The following is a 26,335-nucleotide window of genomic DNA, read 5'->3' as shown; positions in this document are numbered from 1 at the left end:
ATGATGTTTTAGCACCGTTTCACCAAAGGGGGCGATGAAAACCATTACACAGCTGTCGGGGTCATAAAGCCACTCGTCTTCTCTTCCTTGAGACTGCAAGCGTGAGTGGAAACAAGCCCTCCATTTTCCATCAAGGAAAATCATTTATGCATAGGCCTACTGAGAAAACAGTAATAGTGGTTTTGACATTTACTGCTAGTGCTAGCACAAAAAGCATTTATTTTAAGTGTGCTATGAAATGTAGCAGTTGCATTTTGTATTAGACCTCTACAGATTACAGAATGATTGCTTCTCTACGGATTAATCATTTGCCTAAGTATTATTGTAGATCAAAATTTAAAAACAGGACCCATATTGCTTTACATAGAGCACTACCACTTCTTCTTCATTTGACCTGTGGCAGATGCATAAACTTAGCCACTATGTTTAAGAGACTGCCTTAATCTGACTGGCAATTTGTATGGAAGCTTGTTTCCGACAAATCACAATTCTGAAGAAGAGGACTAGAATTGCAGGTTATACAGTTGAAATTTCGAGAAACAAAGTACCCACTCCCCAGCAAGTAATTTTACGTTTAAAAGACGCCTAATAGCCGTCCAAACACAGCCACATCCAAAAATGTGGGCTGTCAGTGAAAATGTAATAGACGTCTAAACCATAGCCCAAAAATAGACTGGTCATCAATTAGATTAAGAAATGAAACCAAACACCTTGTTATCACTGTTTACTTTGCTTACATGATGGAATATCATACATTTCGCAAGTTATTTTGGCAAAAACTACATGTAACCAAATTCAAGGTTATTTTGGCTAGAAGTGGGTTACACATAGCCGGATTATATCGGGTCTATAGTTAACGTAGGCGGTGAAATGACGGCTATTGCTTGCTGGATCAAAATTGCGAGGAAAAAAGTCAGTTTTCTCAGAATTGTGAGATACAAACTCACATTTCTGAGGAAAAAAGATAAAATTGTGAGATAAAAACTCACAGTCACCTTTTTTTTTTTAAATTGTGAGTTTTACCTCACAATTCATCTTGCAATTCTCTTTCCTCACCATTCATCTTGGAAATCAGAATAGCAAGTTATTAAACTCGATTTGTGAGTTATAAAACTAGCAATTCTGAGTAAATGTCAGTATTGTGAGATATTAATTAAGCAATTGCAAAACAAGCTTCCACAGAAACAAGTTTGCCAGGGAATAATCAGTCTTATTTTTTCACATTCAAATTAGACCAATATATGCATTTATGTAACAGTTATGACCCGTCTTATAAAAAAAAATATAGATAACTCACTTGTAAGACTAGTTTAAGCATTTTATGCAGCCGGCTACTGAGCCAAATTACGTTTTGTTGGTCTGAGTGGGTTTTGGAGATTAACTGTTTGGCCAAGATTCATGTTGGTAATGCAGACAGTATGAAGATTATTGAAAAAGTGGCTTCAGTATTGAACAATGCTTGTTAGCTATTGTAAAAAAAAAATAAAAAAAAAATGTCACAAACAAACCGGACAGATACATTCAAGTGCAAGTTTAAAAGCAGATCCACCTGGTGAGATGAATCAAATCAGCAGCAACATTTTTCATCCTACTGATTTGACGTCAGTTTGAACATCCAATGATTGCCATTTTGGAATGTCTAGCATGCATGCGAGGCTGTCACATGTGGAATTAAATGTTGTCTAATCAAACTTTCTCAATGAACAAGTCATGCATACAAGCTTCTACTGTAAAGTGCTATTATAACAGTAGTTTTAAATTAAAGATAAAACCTTGGACCTTACATAGAGGGTTATAAGTTTCAAATCACAAACATGGTATTTACAGGTTCACACGTGCCTATTGTGAGAAAATAATGGTCCCATTTAATCAGAATAAAGCAAACACACATACAAAACCTAAAAAATGCAATGCAGATTAAAATTAAATGTGTTTGCACACAAAAAAAAAAAAATCATTCAGCAACAAATTATGTGATGAAAACACTACTGTGCACCAATAGAGAGCAGTGATGTGCAAAAACCACAATGACATTGTCATTTCAGACCACATACTCACCAAGGTATTCAAAGCACAAGTAATAATATTAGCAAACAATTCTTTACATTCAGGGCTACAACGAGCAGGCGTACAAAAGCAGAGAAGTCTAACGCAATGAACTCCTTTAGAAATCTAATACTGAGAAAAAAAATCCATTTCCTAGGCAGAACATTTTCAGTCTCTATGGCTATGAAAGATTAAAACAATCTGAAAATAAACACAAAAGCATAGATGTGTTTAATGCATGTACAACTGCTTAACCCTGAACAAAAAATTTAATAAAACAAAACACATTAAACAAGCTTAAGATGGTTTTTTGGTCTCGTTCAAGGTGTTCTAGCTTGTTTTAGATGGTCTTGTTGGTATTCTAGCCAACTTGATGCTGGCTAGTTGGTGTCCCAGCCAGACCACCTGCCAAGTGCCTAAAACCTGTATGAAACCAGACCAGCAAACCAGCTTAGGTTGTTTATTCACCAAGGAAGTTGTTGTTTTAAAGGGGTCCTAGTTATCAAGAGTGAACCTCATCACATTGGTTACTTTAAAAATAGATGTAAGGTTCAAACAAACAGCGAGCAGTCAATAAAACCCCAAGCTGACTGCTCTGAATGAACTTCACACAGTGGTCATGGCAAATTCTGCTCTTCGGGCAGCAGTCAGAGTGAAACATTCATTTGGTCTCGGTCCAAACTGCAGCCTGAGTGTCCCAAAATGTCGTTCTCTCAGACAGCGGTGACCCTGCACTCAGTAATGAGGGAAAAAAGCAGTGTACAATACAATCAATGGCGCAATTAAACTCTTGAGGTCAAACCGCAATGCTCTGAAACGACGCACAGCAGCATGGATCCATCTAGAACTTGTCATTCCTAATATCTGTGCAGACTACTGAGCATGAATAAATCTTTGGCTGAATGTAAATGTCCTGCTATGAGATGGATGTGAGAACCCTTTCATCCTCCCAAGCCTTTTTTTCTCCTGAGTTGAGAGCGAGCGAGGCAGAAAGCAAAGTCAAAGTGGCTTAACTGTACCCTGTGCGTTAGAAAGACGACAATACAAGAGTATCATTCGTAGGTTTGGAGAACCTGATAGCAGAGACATAAAACAGACATTTTCCTCAGTAGTAAAGTCTAAGACCTTTACAAACAAAAATGGCGACTAAAATGGCTTCTAAACTTCAATTAAAACTAAACAAGAGGTCACATTGACTACATTTTTGCCAATTTTCACGAGCAAAAATGGTCCAATGCAGGTTTCTGTTGGTAAACGTGGCGTATTCACACGTCCAACTGGAATCTGTAGCGAAATCTGCATGGGGAAAACTTTTGCCCTCACAAAGTCTCAGATCAATTGAATTCCTATTGAATTGACTGGATTTTGCCTGCAAAAATCTGCAGAACAATGGTAAATATGACTGCGACTTAACACTGATAACATATGGTGAACGTGATTTCACTAAGTACACCATGTTCCTGGATCAACATCTTTGTTGATCCTGGAGCAACATTCCAATCAACCAATCAGATTTGTGGGACAAGTTTACAGTTTATGTCAAGTTTAATCTTGCAACCAGGGTTAGGTGCTTCAACATCAATGTTATATCATTTCCCTCTGATTTTAGGGATTAGTTAAGGGTAGGGTTAAGATTAGTGGTAGGAATAGCCTAGGATTAGGATGTGTAAGGGAGGGATTCCTGCTGCTGTTTTGACTCCTTTACACATTTTATAAGCTCTTCACGAGTTGTCAGCTTCATCATATACCATCATATGTACATACGTATGCATTTAGCCCAGCACACAGCATTGTTTTGGAAGTTGGACAAAATCCTTTTGCAAAATATACGCCATAAAAGCCGTTTTTTGTTTGGTTTTGTATCTTTAGGTTTCTGTGTTAAAAATGACCAGTGAACTAAGCGAACCAGGACTAAATGTATTGTTTTCTTTTTTTGGTCCGGACCAAAGGAACCAAGTGAACTACAAGTGTGAACACACCCTAAATTTTCAGACAGGAATGTTGTTCCAGGATCAAGAAAATATGTTGATCCAGGAACATGTCTTACTTGGCAAAATCACAGTGGCCACTAAAAGAGTAGAAAATCAAATCCTCAAGCGGATGTAGCAAAAACATAATTTAGGAACATCAAAGCTGTGAATCGTGTAACATTCTAAGAGGAGCGTACGCACCAAACCTTGCGAAGGAAACCTCTATTCTCTCTCTGAGTATATGATTGTTTGAAGGCAAGCATGAAAATCTGGCTCTGAGAATGAGGGAGGTAGAGACTTTGCTTCGATTGCGATCATCGTATCGACTCCCCAACGTGTTTGCTCCTACAATCTGTTCCCCTTCTTCTGTCTTTCAGTCGTGGCGCCAACCCAGCCCACCCAATTCAGACACACTGTCCCACTCTCTCTCTTTATGGCGTCATCACTTCCACACGTGTGACCCAAGCATTTGATTTGAACCGGGAGCAGCCGCCCCACCCATGGACTGACCGTATCCCATCACGTTATTGGCACTGTAGAAATTCACTCCTGCCATGTGTTGAGTCATCTGTGAGAGAGACAGCAGAAACGGTTATTACAGGCAATTAAAAGAAAGTAACGATGACACTTACATTTGTTGATTTCATTTGTTCTCCCTCATGTCGTTCCAAACCTGTGGGCTTTTTTTTTTCAGTGGAAGACAAAAGGAGAAACTTTATACTGGTTATTTTTGTCAATACAGTTGCAATTAATGGGGACTAAAGCTTTCATGCTTCAAAAACACTGCAAAAAAGTATCATAAATGTTGTGTATACAAGACATGTGCATCTTCAGAAGCACGGCAACTTTGTGTGAGGAATAGATGAAATTTAAGTCATTAATTGCTGAAATCTTGACATCCACCAGATCTCTTTGGCACATTCATGATAGAAGAACACTGCTGTTTAAAGGTTCAGGGTTTCAGCAATCATTTTCCAGGACATTTTCAGTTTTACTATATCAGTATATAATATAATAAACTTTAGTTAGTGTGTAATGTTGCTGTTTGTGCGTAAAAAAGATCACTAAGCGCAGCCAATCACAGCACATTTCATATTTTGGAAGGAGGGGCTTCATCAAAACCGGGACTAAACAACATGTTCGGGGAAAGGCTGGGGAGGGGGGAGCTGTAATGATGTAAAATATGTGAAAAATAATGTGTTTTTGAAGATTCAAGCATGAAATCATATTCCAGTGCACCCCAAAAACAAAATCAAGACTTTGTAAAAGGGCATAGTAGGACCCCTTTAAAAGATGTACAGTTTATGTCCATGACTTAACTATAATATCACTTTTTAATATGAGCTCTTAATTATACATTATGATAAATGTTTCTTGTTACCAGTGTTTATCATAACAAAAAATATTGGAACATTTAAAAATTCAAATATTAGTTAAAGTCAAAGTCAATGAACAACAAAGAAACCCACAAAATGTAATAGAACAAGTGGCAGGTCTGTTAGTTTGCAGTAGTCTGTTATAAATTTTCCAGGTTTTCAAGGTTTTCCAGAATGTGTGGGAACCCTGAAAGTTTGGGGAATGGGGACAGCAAGATTTTATAAATGTTTTTAGAAGAAGTCTCCTATGCTCACCAAATCTGCATTTATTTGATCAGAAATAGAGTAAAAACAGTAATATTGTGAAACATCATCACAATTTAAAATAACTGTTTTTCTATTTAAATATATATTTTAAAATGTATTCCTGTGATGTTAACGATATAGATATAGAATTTTCAGCATCATTACTCCAGTCTTCAGTGTCACAAGTCACGATCCTTCAGAAATCATTCTAATATGCTGATTTGCTGGTCAAGAAACATTTCTTCTTATCATTCATTTTAAATAGAAATCTTTTGTAACATTATAAATGTCTTTACTGTCACGTTTGATCTCTTTAAGGCATCCTTGCTGAATAAAAGTATTCATTTATTTTGAAAAAGGCAGTGTTGCTATATCCGATTTGTGAATAAATCGTTCTTTTGAGTGAGATCTTTGATCTGCTTCACAAAATTGCTCTCAATGATCCATTCACAAATGTGATTGATCCGGTTTGCAAGTTCAACTCAGTGATCCGGTCCCTGCAGTTACCACTGCTTTGAATGAGGAACATTATCACTGGAAGAACATTATCAGTGAATATTATCAGTTGTGTGTGAGAAACAAACCAAAATGTATCATTTGAAATATGAAGGGTTAAAATATAGTCATTCGGATTTTTTTTGTTTGTTTGTTTCAGCAGTTTTTTTAAGCATGAAAGCTCCAGTCTAATCATGATATCTGAATGGAAAAAAACAATCAGTACATTCTTAAAAATATATTATTTTGTGTTCCACAGAAGAGAGCAAGCCATCCAGGTTTGGAACATCATCAGGGCGAGTAAATGATGGCAGATTGTTTTTTTGGTTCACTATCTCTTTACTGTGTGTTCTTGAAGTATCAAACCCAAAACAAACTCAAAAATGGATTTGAGTTGAATGTGCCTAAAATGATGTGGGCTATCAGTGTGAAAAAAGCCTAAACTATTTGCTCAGTTTCAAGTCAGCATGGTAATGGTGATTCCAGCGTTTGTTACCTGGCTGATGTTCCACTGCATCTGTTGGGCTCCATATGCCTGCTGAGGAACTGCTGCCATGCTTCCCATCATCCCATTCTGCATTCCTATTACGCCCCCCTGCACCCCTGCCATGTACGGAGGAGCAGCTGGCACTCCGGTCTGCGGCATGACACCTGCCTGTCCCACTATGTTCATCTGTGGAGCCATCATAGGCCCCATCATGCCCTGCTGGGCAGCCAGGGCCTGGTATTGGCCATAGCCTGCAGCAGGGACATAGCCCATCTGTGTTGCTCCCATGTACATGCCAGCTAAAATAGAAACAGATAAACATGCATAAACAGTACAAAGCAACAGAAAAGAGCCATATTTTGAGTAAGTCATTTTAAATTTGCCTTCATCCTGAAACTAATCTCACCATGAGCGGCCATGTTTGTTTGTGGCGCTGTACTGCTGTACAGGGACAAGATTGAGTCCTTTGACATCTTCTTTCCGCTGTCCTCGCTTCTGGTGGGGGGGTCCAGGAACAGGCTGAGGTTTTCGGGCACTGACGCTGCTACCCGTCCAGTGGGCATGGACCCTGAGTTAGGCTACAGTGGGGGAAAAAAACAAACACTTCAACTATTTGGTTTGCCCTCTAAAAATGGATTCAAGATAGTAAAACAAAGTTATGACTGAAGTGAAAACTCAGTGAACATCTTTACCGTGCTCCTGGCGGAGTTTGAGCTGCTGACGGCAGCAGGCAGAGAGGTGAAGAGGTCAAGGGCGGGACTAATTTCAGTGCTCTGTTTGCCATTGGACACGGGAGCTTGAGGAGCTAGGGCATCTGGAAGAGAGAGTTTCAGCATCAAAAGTCTATACTGTGGTTGGACTGATATGTATAATGTGTATTTTAGCACGTTACCTAGCCCTAGTAAGTCATTAACAGACTGTGACTGCTTCTTTGGAGTGTTTTTGAATTGCTGTGGCTCATCTTTTTTCTGCAAGACAAACAAACAGTCTTACTCATGCGTTAATGATAAAACCATTTTGTTATTTTAAAGGGGTCCTATTATGCTTTTTTACACTTTCAACTTTATTTAGTGTGTATTGTTGCTGGTTGAACATGAACAAGGTCTGCAAAACACAAACGCTGTTGAAACACCTCGATTGCAGTCTTGAGTTTTCTTTTGGGAATATACAAATAATATAGTTAAATAATTCCTGCCCAAGGTATAGGACAAAAAAGGAGCGAGGTCTGGTTGAGTTGCGATAGTGGTGTGTTGAAACTTGCATTTATGGTAAGGGGCATTTCCGAAACACGCTCAAAGTACTTGACCAATCACAACACACTGATCCAGCTGACCAATCAGAGCACGCTGTGCTTTTTGGAAAAAGGGGCTTCATAGAAACTGTGTTACTGAAAGACTGGGAAGCAAGATGCTGCAATAAAATGTCAAAAACATTGTGTTTTTTGAATAATCAAGCATGAAAACCAATTCTAGTAGACCCAAAAAACATAATTCAGACTATGGAAAAGACCATAATAGATCCCCTTTAACAAAGTTGTTTAACTGTCCATCAATTTATGTCAACCCAGAAGGCTCCATCAGGAATTTCATTATAATGAAAATGTTTTGTCAATGTTTTCAGTTTTTGAGCACGGATGTTGTTCAATATAAGGTTAGAACAAGACGTAGAGTCTCTTCAAGTAATATTAACCACAGACCCAATTTTACTCGTAAAATCAAAACGATTGCTTTTTTTAAAAACCATTAAAAATTCTGCATGGTTTAAAAAAGCTAACTCTCTTCTGGGTTTTAGGTCTATAAACTAGTGGTTCTCAACCCACTACTGAGCCTCAGGAAACTTCCAAGGAAACCTCAAGATGAGTATCATCAATAACTGAAAAACTATTGTTTTAATTGAGGAACATACAGTTCTTGAAACTTCTGAAATCACTCAATCACAGTTTTAAATTAATTTATCAATACTTCCTGTTTCCATTAATATATATTTCTTTGAAAAGCAGCTTTGTCATAACTATAGCAGTTACATATCATGTATGTATGTTATATATATATATACACCAGACCCAATATCGGGGAGCATTCAAGTAAAAAAGGTTGAGAATCACTGTTTTAAACAGAACAGCTCAATTGCACAAATGCAGAAACCCACCAGCTTCATCTTTTCGAAAACAACAGGAGCCTCTTTCGTTACCGTCTCACTCTTTTCTTTCTGAAAATGGAAAGGAAATTAACTTTATTCTTTTACAAATTTAAAATTAGAATTTTATAATATCAAAATCTTTGGACTTACCCTAAAGGACTGGATGTCAATGCATTTATCCATATATTTCTTCTTATCATATTTGTCACGGATAAAAATCTCAGCAGCTCTGTATCACGGTGCTTAAGGAAACTTTTAACATGAGAGGAGAATAATCTTAAACATACATGCACAGTTTTGCACACACATTCATACGTGCGAAAGGATACTGGTCTGTCTCTGGGCGCTGGAAGCACTCTGGTAAAAAGGCCTCGTATAGTCGCCGAGCTTTGGTGTTCCCCATCTCCTGAACAGACTGAGCACATACAAAACATATAACACATCTATATCAGACAGATCATGATCAAATCAGAAACAATGCCCTTTCTACTGGAAACCTTGATCCAAAACGCTTACCTGTATCTGCTCATGAGTCCACTGGTCCAGGTTTACAGATTTAACTCGTGATATGTGCACGCCAAGATTCCGATGGATTCCCGCACAGCGGATACAAATGAAGATTCCAAGATTCCAGGATGCCCATCTGGGACCTGATAGGCAAAAAATAAAAATGAAGACATTAGAGCAATTAGATATTTAATTAGGACCACAGTTTTATCTACCTTTTATATTTCTAAGAATATTAAATTATATTAATAATTAATACGGAAATGGCAACATATATTTAATTTATATATATATACACACAAGCATATCAGAATGATTTCTGAAGGATCATGTGACACTGAAGACTGGAGTAATGATGCTGAAAATCCATCGCATTTGAAAATAGGTTAAAATAGAATTTTATAATTGTGATAATATAGATACATTACAGTTTTTTGATCAAATAAATGCAGCCTTGGTGAGCAGAGCACAAACACTTTCAAAAATCTTATCAACCCCAAACTTTTGTGAATGTATTTATTGAATAACTATAATCATATTTTTTATGAACATAATCAATTATTATTGTAGAAATGGATTGGAATTTTGACGCTAATATTCATTTTTATAAAAGTTATACAATTACAGATTTCATTACGCTTTAAAATGCAGCAAATTCCTCTTCCTGTCATTCAAATTCAACTTCCTGTGGAGTGTGGACAGTTCAATTCAAATTCCATCTCATGAACTGAAATGGAGCCAATTCTTAAAATCAGAATTCGGCCCAACCCTCCCTGAAGCAATTTAATGAGTCAGTGAAGGAGAGAATGGACAGAAAAACAGAAGGCAGCGAGAGATAGAGGGTGCCTGCTGAGGAGTGATATTTACATTCTCTTGCTTGGCATTAGTAAAGAAAATAACAAGCTTCACACACTGCAATCACTAATCCAGCTTGGCCAGTCATGTGGACACGCTGGCACAACGCTGATAACACACACCCACCAGCCCCTGCAGCATCTGTACTCTTAAATCACACACACAGGCGCTCAGTCATGATAAAGCCCACACTACCTGCAACAAAGAACCATGCCTGAAGGTGCATATATGTGTAGTTATCACCATTTTTCCCTTTTCCTACTTCAAACACATTATGTAACCGTACTCTGCTGAGACACGAGCAAGCTTCAAAGACAATGCCGAAGACTGTCTCCGAGCACAAGCACTGAGCTTTTCTGCTCTTTTGAAGCAATGCCAGTTTTGGCCAGTAGGTGGCAGCACCACATTACGTTATTGCTCTGGTTGCTCTCCTGATGTGATGTCACAGAGGATTGTTGTGGCAACATTTCCTCTTAATTGCTCAGGATTCTCTGGAACAAGTGCACAGCATTCTGGGACGGTCATACCTGCTGTTTACAAAGCGCACCTGCTGTGGTTATATTCATCACAGTGGATCTAATTTGACACAAATTTGACAGTATCCTTGAGCAAGCATCAGATGGCACGCCCACAGGCCGGTCGCTGACTGTCTCATGCGTACTGCACACAAAACTGAAAAACACTTTTGAAAATAACAAGTTCCAGATGATGGTGAGGCTTGTGAGGAATTAATAATAACTGGATTTGACAAAGTTGCCTTGCATTGGATCTTTGAAAAATAATCAGAGTTTTGTTTGAAAGACTTAGCAAGTTAGAAAGAGAATTGTAAAAGAATTTAACGAATTAATTTCATTAAAAAAAAAATCCATAGATACTTTGTTTAGTACTTTTAATAAATAAATAGCCTATTTGAAAAAAATGCAATTCCATTTCTAATTTTCAACATTGATAATAATTTTATTGATCACTATAAATCAGCATATCATAATGATTTCTGAAGGATCGTGTGACTGAAGACTGGAGTAATGATGCTGAAAATTCAGCTTTGCCATCGCAGGAATAAATGACATTTTAAAACGCAGTGAGCATTATACACTTTGGTAACATACTTTATCCATGAATATTTGTAAAATACTACTAACAAAATACATGATGTGTATTTTTATCTACACATTGTCATAGTTATGTTCATGTTGTCATAACTATGTTACACTATGTAGTCATAAGCGATATGAGCTCGATTCACTCAAAAGAATCGACTCATTAGAGTCATTCATTCAGGAGTCAGACTACACTGGTCATGCTGTATGGTTTTGATTCACTCAAAAGAACATTAGTACCAAGTAAACGTGTACTACATACAACACACAACATAACTGTATATTTTACTGTATTTTACATTTAAGATGTTAAATCTGTGAAATAATTAGTATTTAAAAGAGAACTCCGGTCAATTTTAACATTGAGCTCATTTCTTTGTACATTTGGAGTGCTGTCAATACAGAGAACAACGACAAAAATCGGTGTTGCCTACACCGAGTTATACTCTTTTTAAAATCTGCACCCTGTTGACTTCAATGGGGCAAGTTTTAAACCTGCTTTTAGCCTCTTAACATCCTTGATGTGTCATTACAAGTGCACAGGTCATCTGAGTGATTCCTTCGGAGTGAACGCGGGTGAATCTGACTGCAGTAGATGTGAAAGATATGAATAAAAATGATATTTATTTAGCCAGCGCTAGAGCTGAAACAACTAATCGATTTAATCGATTAAAATCGATTATTAAAATAGTTGTCAACTAATTTAGTCATCGATTAGTTGCTAAATAACTTTTATTTGCCGTAAGCGGCTCATTTCGTGCATATTTTAAATCTGCGGTGACCAAAGTGTGGCAGTAATGAGCCATCGGAGGTTTTACTCAGCCAGTACAGCAGGAGAAGTAGCGAATAGCCAATAGCTGGCCTCGTTTTATGTCACGTGCTTCCCGCGCAGCGTCTCTGCAGCATTCAGCGAGATTGTGGAGGCAGGCGGCAGTGGAGTACTGTACGTTCACACCGCCGCCGACTTGAGCTTCCAAAGTTACCGGAAGTCATTCATTTTCAAAGCTGGCTTCTCTCAGAAAAAATAATTAATTGCACAGTCTAACTATCATAGAGTGAAATTGTATCATTTACATATGAACGAGTAGAGAGAGAGAGAGAGAGAGAGCGAGCGAGCGAGCCCCGGCCGCGCGTGCGCACTCACCCGAGCGCTGTCTTGCTCTCTCTCTCCCTCGCGCATATTAATTAAAATCATTTGATACGCAGATTCTGCAGTACAATGTTGTTTGCAAATGTTTAGTCGTAAAAGCTGATATCATTGCTGTTTAAAGCTTTACAAACATGTTCTGTGATCAGTTTGTTGTTTACCAGTTCATAATTCAGTCTTGCAGCCTAATTATGACTGAATGAGAGAGGTAAATGTTTAAATGTATTTGAAATGCACTTTTTTTCTAAGTATGCACTGCTCTTTTTCATACAGCAGGTTTTTTGTGTGTGTCCAATTTTTTTCTGGACAACCTTCTGATGGATTTTACTTTAAATTTTATTTTAAAATGTGAATTCCATTCAGGTTTCATGCCATTGGCACTTTATTCGAAGGATTGTTTACAGTGAAAATATGTTCTGAAAGATTCCTTAATAAGCTTTGTTCGGGATGTTAAACTACTTTAGTAGCCCTAAGGACAGCCATGGTGAAAACATTTGAAATCTCCTTGTGAAATTTGCTAGAGTACGTATGGGTCAGTGTTTTGATTGCAGAAGAGTTCGACAAAGGATTAGTAACACATAATAAAACACAGGTATGTTTTTGATGAGGATATAACAATGCAAAATGGTTAAAATCTCTAAAAAGTCTATGTTGAATGATAAAGACCCTTTATTAATAATTTACTTGGGGAAAAAATGGGCAAAACTAAAATATAAGTACATAAACCGATTAATCGTAAAAATAATCGACCGATTAATCGATTATCAAAATAATCGTTAGTTGCAGCCCTAGCCAGCGCTCATACCTGTATTTACATCCTGTTTTCGCTCGAAGTCCATAGTAGTCGATTGTCGAGTTCACGCGCATTGGTTTAGTACCTATGATCATGCGCGTGAACTCGACAATCGATTACTATGGACTTCGAGCGAAAATAGGATGTAAATACAGGTATGAGCGCTGGCTAAATAAATATCATTTTTATTCATATCTTTCACATCTACTGCAGTCAGATTCACCCGCGTTCACTCCGAAGGAATCACTCAGATGACCTGTGCACTTGTAATGACACATCAAGGATGTTAAGAGGCTAAAAGCAGGTTTAAAACTTGCCCCATTGAAGTCAACAGGGTGCAAATTTTAAAAAGAGGATAACACGGTGTAGGCAACACCGATTTTTGTCATTGTTCTCTGTACTGACAGCACTCCAAATTTACAAAAAAATGAGCTCAATGTTAAAATTGACCGGAGTTCTCCTTTAATACATCTGGACTTCTAGTTGAGCCATATATATATTTATATATATTTTTTAATTGTGCTATTATTATCTGAACAATTTCAGATTCACTCACCCCTCAAAAGCACATAAAAAAATTAACTGTGGTAGGGTGCTTTAAATGCCGGTCAGACGGTCTTTTCCTGTGTAAGTGGGCGAAAGTAGACCATACTGTATTCTAGGAATCAATGGACAGGCTAGACAAGACCATCTAAACGCAGAAAGCCAAAATTCAATCATGAAATCTGAGATCTAATACTTATTCGGCTATAAATGTGTTGATTTGGCCCTTAATGGAGCACCAGGGCTTCGGTTCACGTCTGCACTATGCACACGGTCACACTCGCATCTGAGATCTGGCATGGACTCTAATGTGAAATGGCCCTGTGCCAGAGGAAAGGGATATTCCCAACGGGATGCACGTTGATTCGCTGCAGCTGTATAAAACACAATTTTCATGAGCTCTTCAGTGCCGCAGGCCTCTTTAGATTACCTATTCATCCCCCACCTACAAATATCCCTCCTCTCTCTCTCTCTCTCTCTTTCCGCATGGCTAAGGGGTAATCAGCTTGCGAGGTATTACTGGAGGACGTCAGCTCAGGCACAGGGAGAGAGAGGGTGTTTGCGTGTGGGATGGAGAACATGTGAGGCTGTAATAAACAGTCATGTGGAGTTAGGCAGGTTTCAGGGTGAATCACAAAAGAGATGCAGAACAGGGCGGAGAGATTCACACATGCTGTTCACACTTATTAACCTATTCAAGAGAAGCAACAGTAAGAGCCGGAGAAAGGACACATGCCATCGCCAAGCCACCTGTTTATCAGTGGTAGCCTACTTGCTAAGCCAAAAATCACCATGCTCATACTTAGGCATTTGAACCCGGTCGGTGACTCCTGCATTGTTTATGCCACGGACATGATACCTTGAATAGGATGTGTTATTATTATGATTAGGCTTATGGTTTTTGACCAGGTAGATAATGAAACAAGGGAAAAACATCACATTGACACCCTTATCAACAAAGAGGGAAATCACTTTTGGGGAAAAACAAACAAGATTGCATGATGGTCCAGGAACAATAAAAGTTTTTTTTGCACAAAAAACAACAATTTTACAATGTGAAAGTCACTTCTGATCAATTTAATGCATCCTTGCTGAATAAAAGTATTATTTTCTTTAAGAACTGAACCCATGAAACTTTTTAAAGTTAGTGTGTAAAAATGTGTGTGGTGAAAATGAATAATATTGTGCTGGGGCATTGTGGGTAGGCAGAAAAAATCTGATCTACTGGTAGAGAAAAGCCCTGCATTTTTTTAACACACTCCAGGCAACTGTTGATCTAGGCTATATAAAAGAGTGAACAGCTTTCCCTCCAGCTTGACGGGGAGCCTTGTTTACCGTCTCTGTGGAAATTTACAGGGCTGCAAAGCTGTCGTAATGTTGCTGTTAAGTTACATTAACACGCTGTGATCTACAATGTGTTCCTCTGACAGACAGCATTCTAGTCTGCCAAAAGAGAGCTGACAGTGCACCTGAATCAAACAACAAGAAAGACCATCTCAGAAGAGAAACATGGACTTTGGTTGGACCTGCTGTGAGATGATGTGTGCTGAACAAACACGGCCACACACACACACAAACACAGATGCACACACACTCTTTAAGTACATAGAAACTGAAAAAGTGCAATATGTTTGTTCGGTAGAGACCTGATTTCAAATTCCTTTCTTAAAGGAGACATATCATGCTTTTAAATTGTTCCTTTTTACATATAAATCATACATTTGTAGTCTATATAAAGCGGAACTGCAATGCTTGGGTCTGAATTCCTCATTATTATAGCTCCACAGGCCCCTTTTCGACCCCTTTTCTGATGTGCGTCTGAGAGCAACTCGTTTTGGTGCGGTCTCTTTAAATACAATTGAGACACTTCATACCCCGCCCCCTCTCCAGGATGCAGAGGTTCAACTCCACCCCGTTCGGCCATTTTTGTAGTTTGATAGCAGAGATACGATTATCTAGCGGCACAGAAACTTTTTATTCACACGTTATTAACAAAATGTCAACAACGGAAGACTTGTCCAGCCAGCCTTACATGTTCGAGCCAGAGTCGGAGCCGGAGCGAGATGAAAATGAAGACGACGAACCTGCAGAACAACGTCTTCATATGGATGTATCGCAATGGTGTGTTACTGTATTTACACATGAAACTTTGGTCTTCCGACCTTTTACCACCGTGTCGATTTATTTTGATTAATATGTGCGAGGGAGAGAGAGCAAGACAGCGTCTAGTTTGGAGACACTTTCACTTTCACCTGGCTCCGAAGAGAGAGAGAGTGCGTGCGCCCGACCGGGTCTCTCTCTGCTCGTTCTTTTAGTTAAACATGCGCCCTGTCACAAGCGCGGCAGTTCATCTACATTAGACGGTGTAATGAAGCGTGTGGGTTACTACATCCAACAACCGAACATTTTAACTTACCCTCTCGTAACTTCTGCATCTTTTAGCTTGGACTACAAAATTGCAGCGAGAAATAAAAATGGCGGATTGCTCGAAGTGTTGGGCTGGAAGTCAATGTCCTTATTTGGCAGTTCCGCAGCAAATACTGTGACGTAATAGTTCACAAAACGTCATAGATAACAGAAAAATCGGAACAGGTTGAAAAATAAGGCCAAAACAGAATATAAAGATATCAACGAAGCACCTGAAGAGAATAATTTCAACTTTTCTGTACTTCTAAACACTCCAAATATACAACAAAATGCATTTAAGGGCTAAAAAAGTGGATTTAGCATGATATGTCCCCTTTAACAGTATCCAAACATCCAGAAAAACCTGCTTATGACGCCACGTGGATCAACATATCACATGTCTTAAGGCAATGTTGCCAACAACGGGCAACCAGCTGAGACACAGGGCCTACGACCAATCTAAAGTATCCAGATAGAAACTTGTTGCCCATTCTCAATGGGAAAGTGCCCAAGCAACATCGCTCGGCTACACTGCCCGGCATCATTGCTCAGAAAAAGTTGCCCCGTGTATCACTTTAAGAATCTCAAGCCTTAGGACCTTTCAAATTTTGTAACACCACACCCTTATGGCACAACTTCAATTTTTTATGTGGAAATCAGCCATTTTCCAGCCTTCTTGGTCTTCACTGGGCATAAACACATGCAGCGACTTATATGATAACCAGGGGCTCTGCGCACTTCAAGAACTAAGAACTAAGTTCTGTTTACCAGCATCCTCATATTTTGTCTTTTTTCAGTTACTCAGCTCTCAATGCATATGGAGTTCCCCGGGCATCTCCCATTTCCTCTCATCCTATGTGGGATTAGATCGTATCCTCTGGTCAGCCTTCTGTTTCTTTAATATATGGTAAACTTAATGATCACATTGCTAAGCCTCTTTCTATTAAATCTATCTGGAATCGTGAATTATCTGATTTTAATTGATCTGTCGACTGGGAGAGGGTGTGGTCTAATCTAATCTTAACTTCTAAAAAATTGGCTCATCATCTTATTCATTTCAAAATCATACATAGGGCATACATAACTCCTTACTAGAGGTTCAAAATGAAACTGCAATCAGCCTATAACTGCCATATCTGTAACACTTTATCATCAGGTACTTTTCTTCATATGTTTTGGGAGTGTCCAATTGTTGTCAACCTATGGACTAATGTAAACTTGGTTTTGTCCTCTTTACTACAAATTGATTATATGTCTAATCCGGGTTTATGTCTTCTCAATTCTGATCTCTGTAAGTTCATTGCAAAAGAGAATGTTGTTTGCTGGGTTTACAGCTGCAAAGAAGACAATAATACAGAACTAGTTTACTCCGCACATGTGTGCAAAAACATATTGGATTCATAGCTTACATAAAATAGTGACTTGTGAATGTACAACAGCATGAATTAACAAGGCTAAACCTAGTACCATTGATGCATGGCAATGTTTTTCTTCCAGCATATTGGATAATATAAAGGAATGACCATATAAGTTTTTTTTTTTCTCTCTCTCACTCTTTCATATTGTTAAATTATGGATAATATGTCTGTTGCTCCCCCTTCCCTGTCTGTTTGTTTAATTGGATGTTATTTCTAAAGACAATAAAAAGTTGATCACAAAAAAAAAAAAGAATCACAAGCCTTGGATCACGGAGAAAAGCATTGTGGGGGAAATCACATGCTCCTATGTAGGTACTATTTGAATCTGAACCTACTTTTTGACCATTAAAAAAGTATGTTCTAAATAGTATGAATGAATGAAATTCTGAAGTACAACATCAGCCATGTTAATATTGTCACATGACCTATCATTTGCGTTTCTTCACTGGCATGCATTAATCCTCTCCTGTGGCCTCATGGGATAGTAAAGTGTCCATTGAACGCACACTTCAGAATCTGTCCGGAAGTAGTAGGGTCATCTTTTCGCCTGCTGTTTTTCGAATATGTATTCGGTAGGGGTGTAACGATTCGTATCGCGATTCGTGGTTGCCGATACGATTCAAGGATGATATTGGTTCATTTAGAATGATACGATCCGAAACGATTCAGTGACTTGAAATCAATTCAGTGACTTTTTAGCCAAAAATTCTTGTAAGGGAATCAGGTATCAATTAATTATGGATATAAACAAACAAGTAAACAACAATCAATGTCAAATGCATTCACATTTTATTTGAATAACGTAGGACTGCACGATTATGACAAAAATCATAATTGTCGATTATTCCCTTGATATTGTAATTGTGATTAATTACGATTATCACAACATTGAATGATGTTTTGAATAGTTTGGCCATGGGACCCACATTTCCCCATGGTCATCAAGCCGCGACCCACTTTTTTAGGAATTATATAGGCCTATTATAATACATTTGTTTACACAAAAATTGTTGACACACAAGTTCTGTCCCCCTTTACTTAACATACAAAAAAAAATTGTAAGAATATGACAAATACTGATAAACAGTAGGCACTGCGAGGTTAAGCTATATAGCAGTCCCAAACTAGTTTTTGTTAATACAGTCTTGGTATGAGCCACCACAGTCATATAAAAATATACAGAATAACCACTAAGTGGCATTTTGTTATGGAAACAACAACAATTAGGCTACCATTGTGATACACAATACTTAGAAGAACTTAACTTAACTTAACTTAGGCCTACTAATTTACGACGTTGCATGCTCGTATTTCTTTTGCGCTTTAGTGAAGTGATACAGCGCGCGCCGGCGCATTTGCGCGTGCAATTGAAGAGTGCGCGCTACTGCAGTATAGCGGCTGAGAGGACAGGAAAGTCCGTTTTTCTGAGGTGAGAGACTTTGCGCTGCTTGACTGTTGTCGCGCTGCTGCTGGTGCGTCACGCATGGCGACGACGTCACAGATAGGCAAACTGAATTGAGTAACGTTTAACGCCTTTATCATTAAAAGTGCTAAGAAAAAACATCCATATAAAGTCTGACATGCTTAAATCCAATGCGTTATTTCCTAGTATCGATACAATCGATTCATTGCCTTTTAAAACGATATTAGATCGATATATGTCGTCCGGAAGGCCAACTTGCCGAGCACAGATCGATGTAGTTGGATCATAGGAATATAAATACATCGATGTAGTTGATGAATTGTTACACCCCTAGTATTCGGATACTACTCTGTTGGAGTACTGTTCTCTGCATACTATATAGTGGGAAGTGTTCGATTTCGGACGAAGCGTCGGTTTCTCCAAATAGGATGAGGGATTGTTGGCCTTATTTTTTCTGGAAGCTACAGGGCTTCTCTCACCCCAAAATATCCAGAGGACATGAAATGACTCTGGCACCCCTCAAAGCAGATGGACTTTTTGGTTTATTCAGGATTGAAATTCATAAAGACAGGCCTTGCATTTAATTATGCAGACATGAACTCTCAGTGTGTCACGCCATTATCACGTGTCTGTGAGCGGTATTAGGACCACAGTTTGACTTTCATGCTAATCTCCAAAGCCGACACGACACCAGGAGGACCGGGGATGGTTGTAGCTCTGCAAACAGCAATGATCTTTAGTAGCCTTTAAAATCGAGTTTTAATTCACATGCTGTAAGACAGCCGTTTTGCTGCTGTGCCAAAGTAGTACCCACACGGGTCAGGCCCTTGGAATGTGTAACATTCAAATTTCCAGACATTACAAGTGTTTCATAAACGGTGAGAAAAAAATGTGAAGCAAAATGGCCTAGTTTTGTTTCTAATTCACTCTAAAGTAGTCTATATCTTAATTTCAGTCTGCCTTTGCACCAAATAACCAAATGCTCAATACAAGTCACGAATAAAATTCGGAATCAAATATCCGATTTGAATGGCAATTAAAAATGAGATGTTGTTGGTCAGGAAATTAGAAAGAATTGCAGAAATACTGTAGATAACTTAGTATGGAATAGCCTTCCCCTTAGTTTTCTTTAAATGTTTAAGCCGTGTGGGTGTTGCAGACAGCTTTTTACAGAAAGAAGAGTCAGTGTTGTTCCACTCAATGGACAGTTGATAAAATTAAAATTTGAGTTTAATGTGAGACCAAATATTCACTCTAGGGGTCAAAATGTCTTTCATTTGTGGGAAGCAAGCCATTCTGAAGTATTCTCCTCCACTCCAAAGCAAAGCTAAAAAGGCTCCCCACACAATGATCCTCTTCCTCATGCTTCACTGTGGTAGAGATGCATTTATTATTATATTTCTCAGCAGATTTTCAAAGACACCGCTCTGGAGCATTACCAAGCAACTCATGTTTCATTGTGATTCATCACTCCACACACAACTCTCATATTCTGCCAAAACAATAATTCTGTCTTTGATCTTTTTCTGAGACAGCAATGGCTTAGGCTAAGTAGTGCACTTGCTTAACTTTTGCTAATTTCCTGACCAATATTTTGTGGTTAAGACAATTAAAAGCTAAATGTTAAGCCATTTTTTGGCTTGGTCCATTTTTTTTGCCCAAGAGAGTGTACATCATTATAAAACAGCATCTAAATTGAGTGAAGCGAATCATGTGGCAGCCATGTGAATAAAATCCTTTCATTCATTCCTTAACTAGGCTAAATGTTCTAGAAATAACTACTGGGTAAAACAAACAACGATTATAAAAGGGGCAGAGATGCTTCCAGCACAAGACCAAGTACAGCTCAGACAGTATCTGATACAGCCTATTAAAAATCATCAGAACCCACACAGAAGGGCCTTTGTAAATATATTCAACTGGTGTCTTTGTTTTTATTTCTATGATTTTGGTTATTACACTCGTTAGACACCATTACAACCATTATTCACCCTTTTTCATTCACACAGACTATATCTATATCCTCAATTTATCCAGAATCGTGCAGTTCTAGTGGTACGTTATTGTCAAATGTGATAGAGCATTAACCTTTTAGCGCCGCTCACCGGACACTTATTTTCCGAACTGCCACAATATGTACAACAAGCAATTCGTGTTATAATGAACGCATTTTTAGCGACATTCACTGGACATTACACTTTGAACGTGTCACAAAACCTGCAAGAAGCAACGTAATATTTTGTAGAAATGCCGCCACACACACGTTTTTCCAATGAGCCTGGGTTGGAACAGAAGTACATTGGCTCCTCGGCCGAGAAGGTCTATAAGGGACAGTCATCGTGTCCTCCCGCATCACATCCTCAATCCACTCCAACCTCAGCCTCCACGGTGATATCTCCATGACAACCGCAGAACAAGAGAATGCAAATGAGCCTCATATACCAAGGTGTTCTGGGAGAAAAGGTCACATGTAAAACCAATTCCGTTCTCTGATTTCCATTTCCAACACAACCTGTCCCTCACATACAATCAACAACCTGCAACTAATAGACAAAAAAAAAAAAAAAACAGTGTGAGCATTATGAGCAACAACAGACACAGAGATAAGAAATGACCCTTTAATGGGGTATCATGCACAGTTCCAGCAGCTTAATGAATGGATTGTTAAAAGACAAGCACCAGTTGAACTCCAGAGATTATTATAGCTCCTTTTATTACTCGCATGATTGCAGCTCAATACTAAATCACAGACTACTGGAAGTGAGCTTCAGCCAAAACAGGAAGAAACAGGTAGTTACCATCTTGCAAAGTTGCTAAGGTGACACGCTTAAAGGAAACCATCAAAGGAAATCTATTCTTTGCTAAAATTGTTTCAAGATGAGTTGTGGCTTCCTATCACAACAGCACAATATCTGGGCCTATTTCTGTATGTGCTTACAATTGTCTATCTCTAAAGTCTGATCAATTCATTTATCAAACACATTCAACCTGGAGCCAAAATGATCACTCAACAAAAGCCAAACTGGCTAGAAATTACAAACATTACATTTCCAACAACTTTTACCTCAGTGCACTGAAAAGCCTTATAAGTTGACTGTACTCAATTGATTTAGTAAACTCTTTCCTGTCTGACTGTCAATGGAGGGACAAAATGAAAGCTCTCAGATTTCATAAAAAAGATCTTCATTTGTGTTACGAAGATGAACGAAAGTCTTATGGTATGGTGAGGATGAGTAATTAATGACAGAATTTTCATTTTTGGGTGAACTGTCATTTTAAGTACACTTACTGAACTGAAATAAAACTGAACAACAGTATATTAAATGTCTTTATTGACATATTCATTTCACCATATAATGAAATGTTAATGGTCACAATGTTGACTCAGAGTTTGCAACAAGACCTATTAATTTTCCAAACTTTTGACTGGTGGTGCGTGTGGAACAGTTCTCGCACTAAGCTACAAATCATTAGGAACTAGGCTAGATTACAAGGTGCAGTTTCACTGAGAGATGCTCATCTCGCTCTTGTATAATACTGCAAGTGATACAATGACTTGCAATGTTTGTCACACATAGCACTGAAAAAACAACAACAACAACAAACTGTGGGAGAAATTGTGTTTTAATGGTCAACTGGCATCTGATTTGACACATTGTGTGCAAGTAAGTAAGATAAACCTACTTTTTCTACTATTTTTCTACTAAATCTACTATAAATCTACCTTTGTTAGTCATTACAAAGGGTTACAGTATTTATATTATGAACTTATTACTGCATTTCTGTAGCACTTTATCACCTTAGTGATACTAGTGTGTGAAAACAGGGCTGGTGGCTCAAAGATCTAATTCACAACTTGTGCGAAAGAGTTTTACAGTGTGTGTGGAAATAACACTAGCCTATTTCTCTTTACAGGCTAGAACACAGCATGCGAGATTGTTTGCTTTCTGGCTGTTTGTGCATTATAGGGAAGAGTGTTCTTATTGTTAAAGAGAGTCATGTGACAGACAGGTTATTGTGTATCGGTAATGCCCTGACATGTGTTTTGAACCCAGTGACAGATGAATTGAGAAACTTTACTGACTCTAAATAGTTCTTATTGGGCATGACAGTGTTTTGTTTGCATTCTTTTCTTTTCTTTAAATGCATTTTTGGTCCATGACAATTGGGTTATTGAGAGCAAAGTACACATTTATGTGGAAACGGCTCATCATATGAATAATCTAACCTGTTATGCTTGCTTGAGCTACCGTTTACCTTATTGTTCTGCAAATAAGTTTAGGCTAGGCCTTGTCTTGATTGTGTGCAAGGATTTCCCCGCTCTGATTTTCACTGCTTGTGGGATCATTCCCTTTTCCAAAACAGGCTGTATTACACAAGCTTCTTCTCTTGCATCATTTTGTGCAATAGATAGTATGAAAAAGGGAACAAACATATGTTACACAACCAATTGACACATTCAAAACAAGTAGAGAAGCATTCAGACAGGGCAACTGGAATATGTTTGAGAGAGAACACAAGAAGTTGTGAGCGTCCTCAAGCTCAGTACAAGAAACAGAGAGGGCCGGGAACAGATTACGTCTGACCAATAGCAGTCGGCCTCTAAGAATAAGGAGAAGGGCGAACTGTGTCCCTTATGGGCTGGAGGTCAAACAGGGAAGTCAGCCAACATAAAGGGTTTGACAAGCAGAATCACAGACGCAGCACAATTTGCCCAGTGTTTGTGTGCGTACTGTCATTTGCGCAATGTGTGTAACACAAGTTCATGTGAAATTTAACCACAACAGCAAAGGTATCTTCAGTACCATCTCAAATTGAAAAACAAAATGTCATTATCATTGTTATTTGAACTCTTTATCCAATGGCCAAATCAATATGGTGATTATTTATAAAAAAAAAAAATAAATAAACATACAAAGACAAAATTTGTATGGAATATTGCAGTATTTATAATCCAAATCTGTGCACATTATTTTTTTTAATTCATGTGCCCTCCTAATCTTTAATCAAAATAACTTCCCCTCTCATTTGCAACATCATCTGAAGGCAGAACAACCTGTCACTCACATTAGATCACAGCAAGAGAAACCACAACCATCCAATCAATTCCCGATGGATAAAATCAAGCCCCGCCCTAATTTTTTTTTTTTGTTGTTGTTCGAGAAGCAAGCTGTTTCACTTGGATACAGTATGTCACAATAGGGAAGAAAAGACTATCACAACTTCCTTTTCATGAACACTTTGGCTTGTAAGTGCACTTTTTTATGACCTTCCCTTGCTAACTTCCCTGTCTCGTTCACGCAGATACGTCGTCGCTTACGTTGCACGAGTGCCCACTACTGAGGGAACCCTTGCAATATGTTTAAATGGAACGCCCTAAGACCACTTGGAATCTGCTATGGGAATTGCTGTTGTGACGTCCCAATCATGTTGCATTGCGGTCTATGGATGTGCCTGACGTGTACACATAGACTAGTTAACTCCCTCAGACAAAATCAAGGGACTGAGGGTCTGTCCAAGTGAACTTCCCTTCCCAAATAAAAGCCCAGTAGTTGACAAAATGAGAGGACAGCAACAGTGTCGGCCCAGATCCGGCCCACATCTGGTATATGTGGATTCAACGCATACCAGATGTGGGCCGCATCTGGGCCGACACTATGTTGCTGTCTGGGGTAAATGATAGATCTGCTTTGTTGTTAAAGGATGGCTAAGGAAGTTCGATTCATTGGTGCAAATCAGTTCTTTTAAACAATTAATTTCAAATTAGTTTTAAAACGATTCAGCAGTTATTTTATATCTGGACATCACGTGGACCTTATTACACTTTAAAACATTTCAATAAGGCCACAAAGACATTCTTGGTTATCGCTTAAGTTTTGTTAAAAAAGGTGTAATTTGCATCCCAATTCAGTCTGTTGCAGCCAATCAAGTCTACAAGAACCTACATTTACTTTGCATTTGCCTTACTGTACACCTAGGGTGACAAGTAAAGTTATTTTAGAAAAGTTACTTATAGAAAAGAATGTTTCAATTAAAAAGCTAAAATAAATCGTTTCTTATGCTTGTTGTTGAATACAATTGAGTCATAATCATATTTACTATACTGAGTTTCCTAAATACATCGTAAACCTAAACTGGTTCCAACGGTTTCCACGATATTGTGTTACGAATCATTTTGGAAAACGCGCAACTCAGACCGGTTCAACCGATTCATCAAACTGATCCGATTCAAAAGAATGATTCACTCACGAATCGGACAACAACACACACCAACCAAACTGATGTAAAACACACAGGGCCTAATCCAAAACACTCATACACAAACACTGAACATCCAATATACTCAATTTCTAACTGCAGAAATAGGAAACCGTAGTAAGAACTGTTCAATATGAAATATGACCCTTAACAAGTTACCTTTCGCGTGACAATCAGCGCAAAACTTGTTTTCCTCTGACGCGAGAAGAGATGTGAGAACAGCCTGATAGCGGTCAATGTCTTTGACTGATTTACCCGTCATCTTCAGAAATCAGTATCTCACTGACCGACCTTCTCTGTGATAGTCCAAAGCCGCTGAGAAGATGTTCAGCTGTTTGTCCGTTAATGAAACACCGGGAAGCGGATCGCTGACAGACAGACAGGCTGCTGCAGATGAAGAGAGAGAAAACACTACAGTACTGCTGGCTTCCGCTAATCTTACCAGGAAGAGGAAAAAGCTGTGAACCACGGATCATATAAAAACACCATATTCCCCTCTGTACATTCGCTGGTCCTTGACACCCAACTTTCCACCCGCAGTATCAGAGACACATCGAGCACGTTCACGCGCTAACAGTCAACGTTACACTTCAGTATTACTCATCTCATGAGTCACCGCTCTGCCTCTGTTGTGTCTGCTGGTGGTCGACAGACGTGCTGTTTAAAACATTCACTATCTAAAAGATATAGACTAAATCCAGCATCAGAGGGACAATTGCGGTCGTGATGTTCGCCGTTCAGAGATGTGAATTACAACCCCTTTGTGTAATTTCTAGAAACTGTGAAATGGCGCCCCCCTGCGGGGAGAGGCAATACTGCGCACATCCGATTGAGCAGCATCCATTCATGTTCGTTGTCACACAGGCAAGGATTGTATCTTCATTGTAACTAAGGTTTTGAGTCAAAACTACATTCCCCCTGATTTCCCTAGCAGTGGTTTTGTATTGGTTTTAAACACCTAGTTGGAAATATCAAATTAGTTTAGTAAGTTACAGCTGTGAGCACTAAAACCACACCGATGGGCTACACGCAGGCAATAATCGACTATGATAATGGTAGGCCTATATTTTAGCCAAAATATTGAAATGTGTTCTCAGTCAGTATTTGTCATACCAAGGGAAGTTTA

At 38.6% G+C, this 26,335-nt stretch overlaps 1 protein-coding gene across 2 annotated transcripts; it reads right to left on the bottom strand.

Annotated features, from left to right (window-relative positions):
- Positions 1-1,476: 1,476 nt before the first annotated feature.
- On the bottom strand, positions 1,477-25,997 carry smap2 (small ArfGAP2). Of its 2 annotated transcripts, XM_079878825.1 has the most exons (10): positions 25,369-25,997; positions 9,276-9,409; positions 9,089-9,174; positions 8,910-8,988; positions 8,769-8,828; positions 7,513-7,588; positions 7,313-7,434; positions 7,027-7,198; positions 6,630-6,919; positions 1,477-4,584 (listed from the first exon to the last, which is right to left on the bottom strand). In XM_079878825.1, exons 1-10 carry the CDS (start codon positions 25,469-25,471, stop codon positions 4,459-4,461), a joined length of 1,248 nt encoding a protein of 415 aa, XP_079734951.1. In that variant the 5' UTR covers positions 25,472-25,997; the 3' UTR covers positions 1,477-4,458. The 2 variants fall into 2 exon arrangements, with proteins under 2 accessions (XP_079734951.1, XP_079734952.1); XM_079878826.1 differs by lacking the exon at positions 8,769-8,828.
- Positions 25,998-26,335: the final 338 nt, after the last annotated feature.

This window comes from Squalius cephalus, assembly GCF_949319135.1.
Source record: "Squalius cephalus genome assembly, chromosome: 8".
NCBI classification, from domain to species: Eukaryota; Metazoa; Chordata; class Actinopteri; order Cypriniformes; family Leuciscidae; genus Squalius; species Squalius cephalus.
The sequence above is the reverse complement of the archived record's forward strand: the minus strand, read 5'-3'. Positions and strand labels throughout refer to the sequence as shown.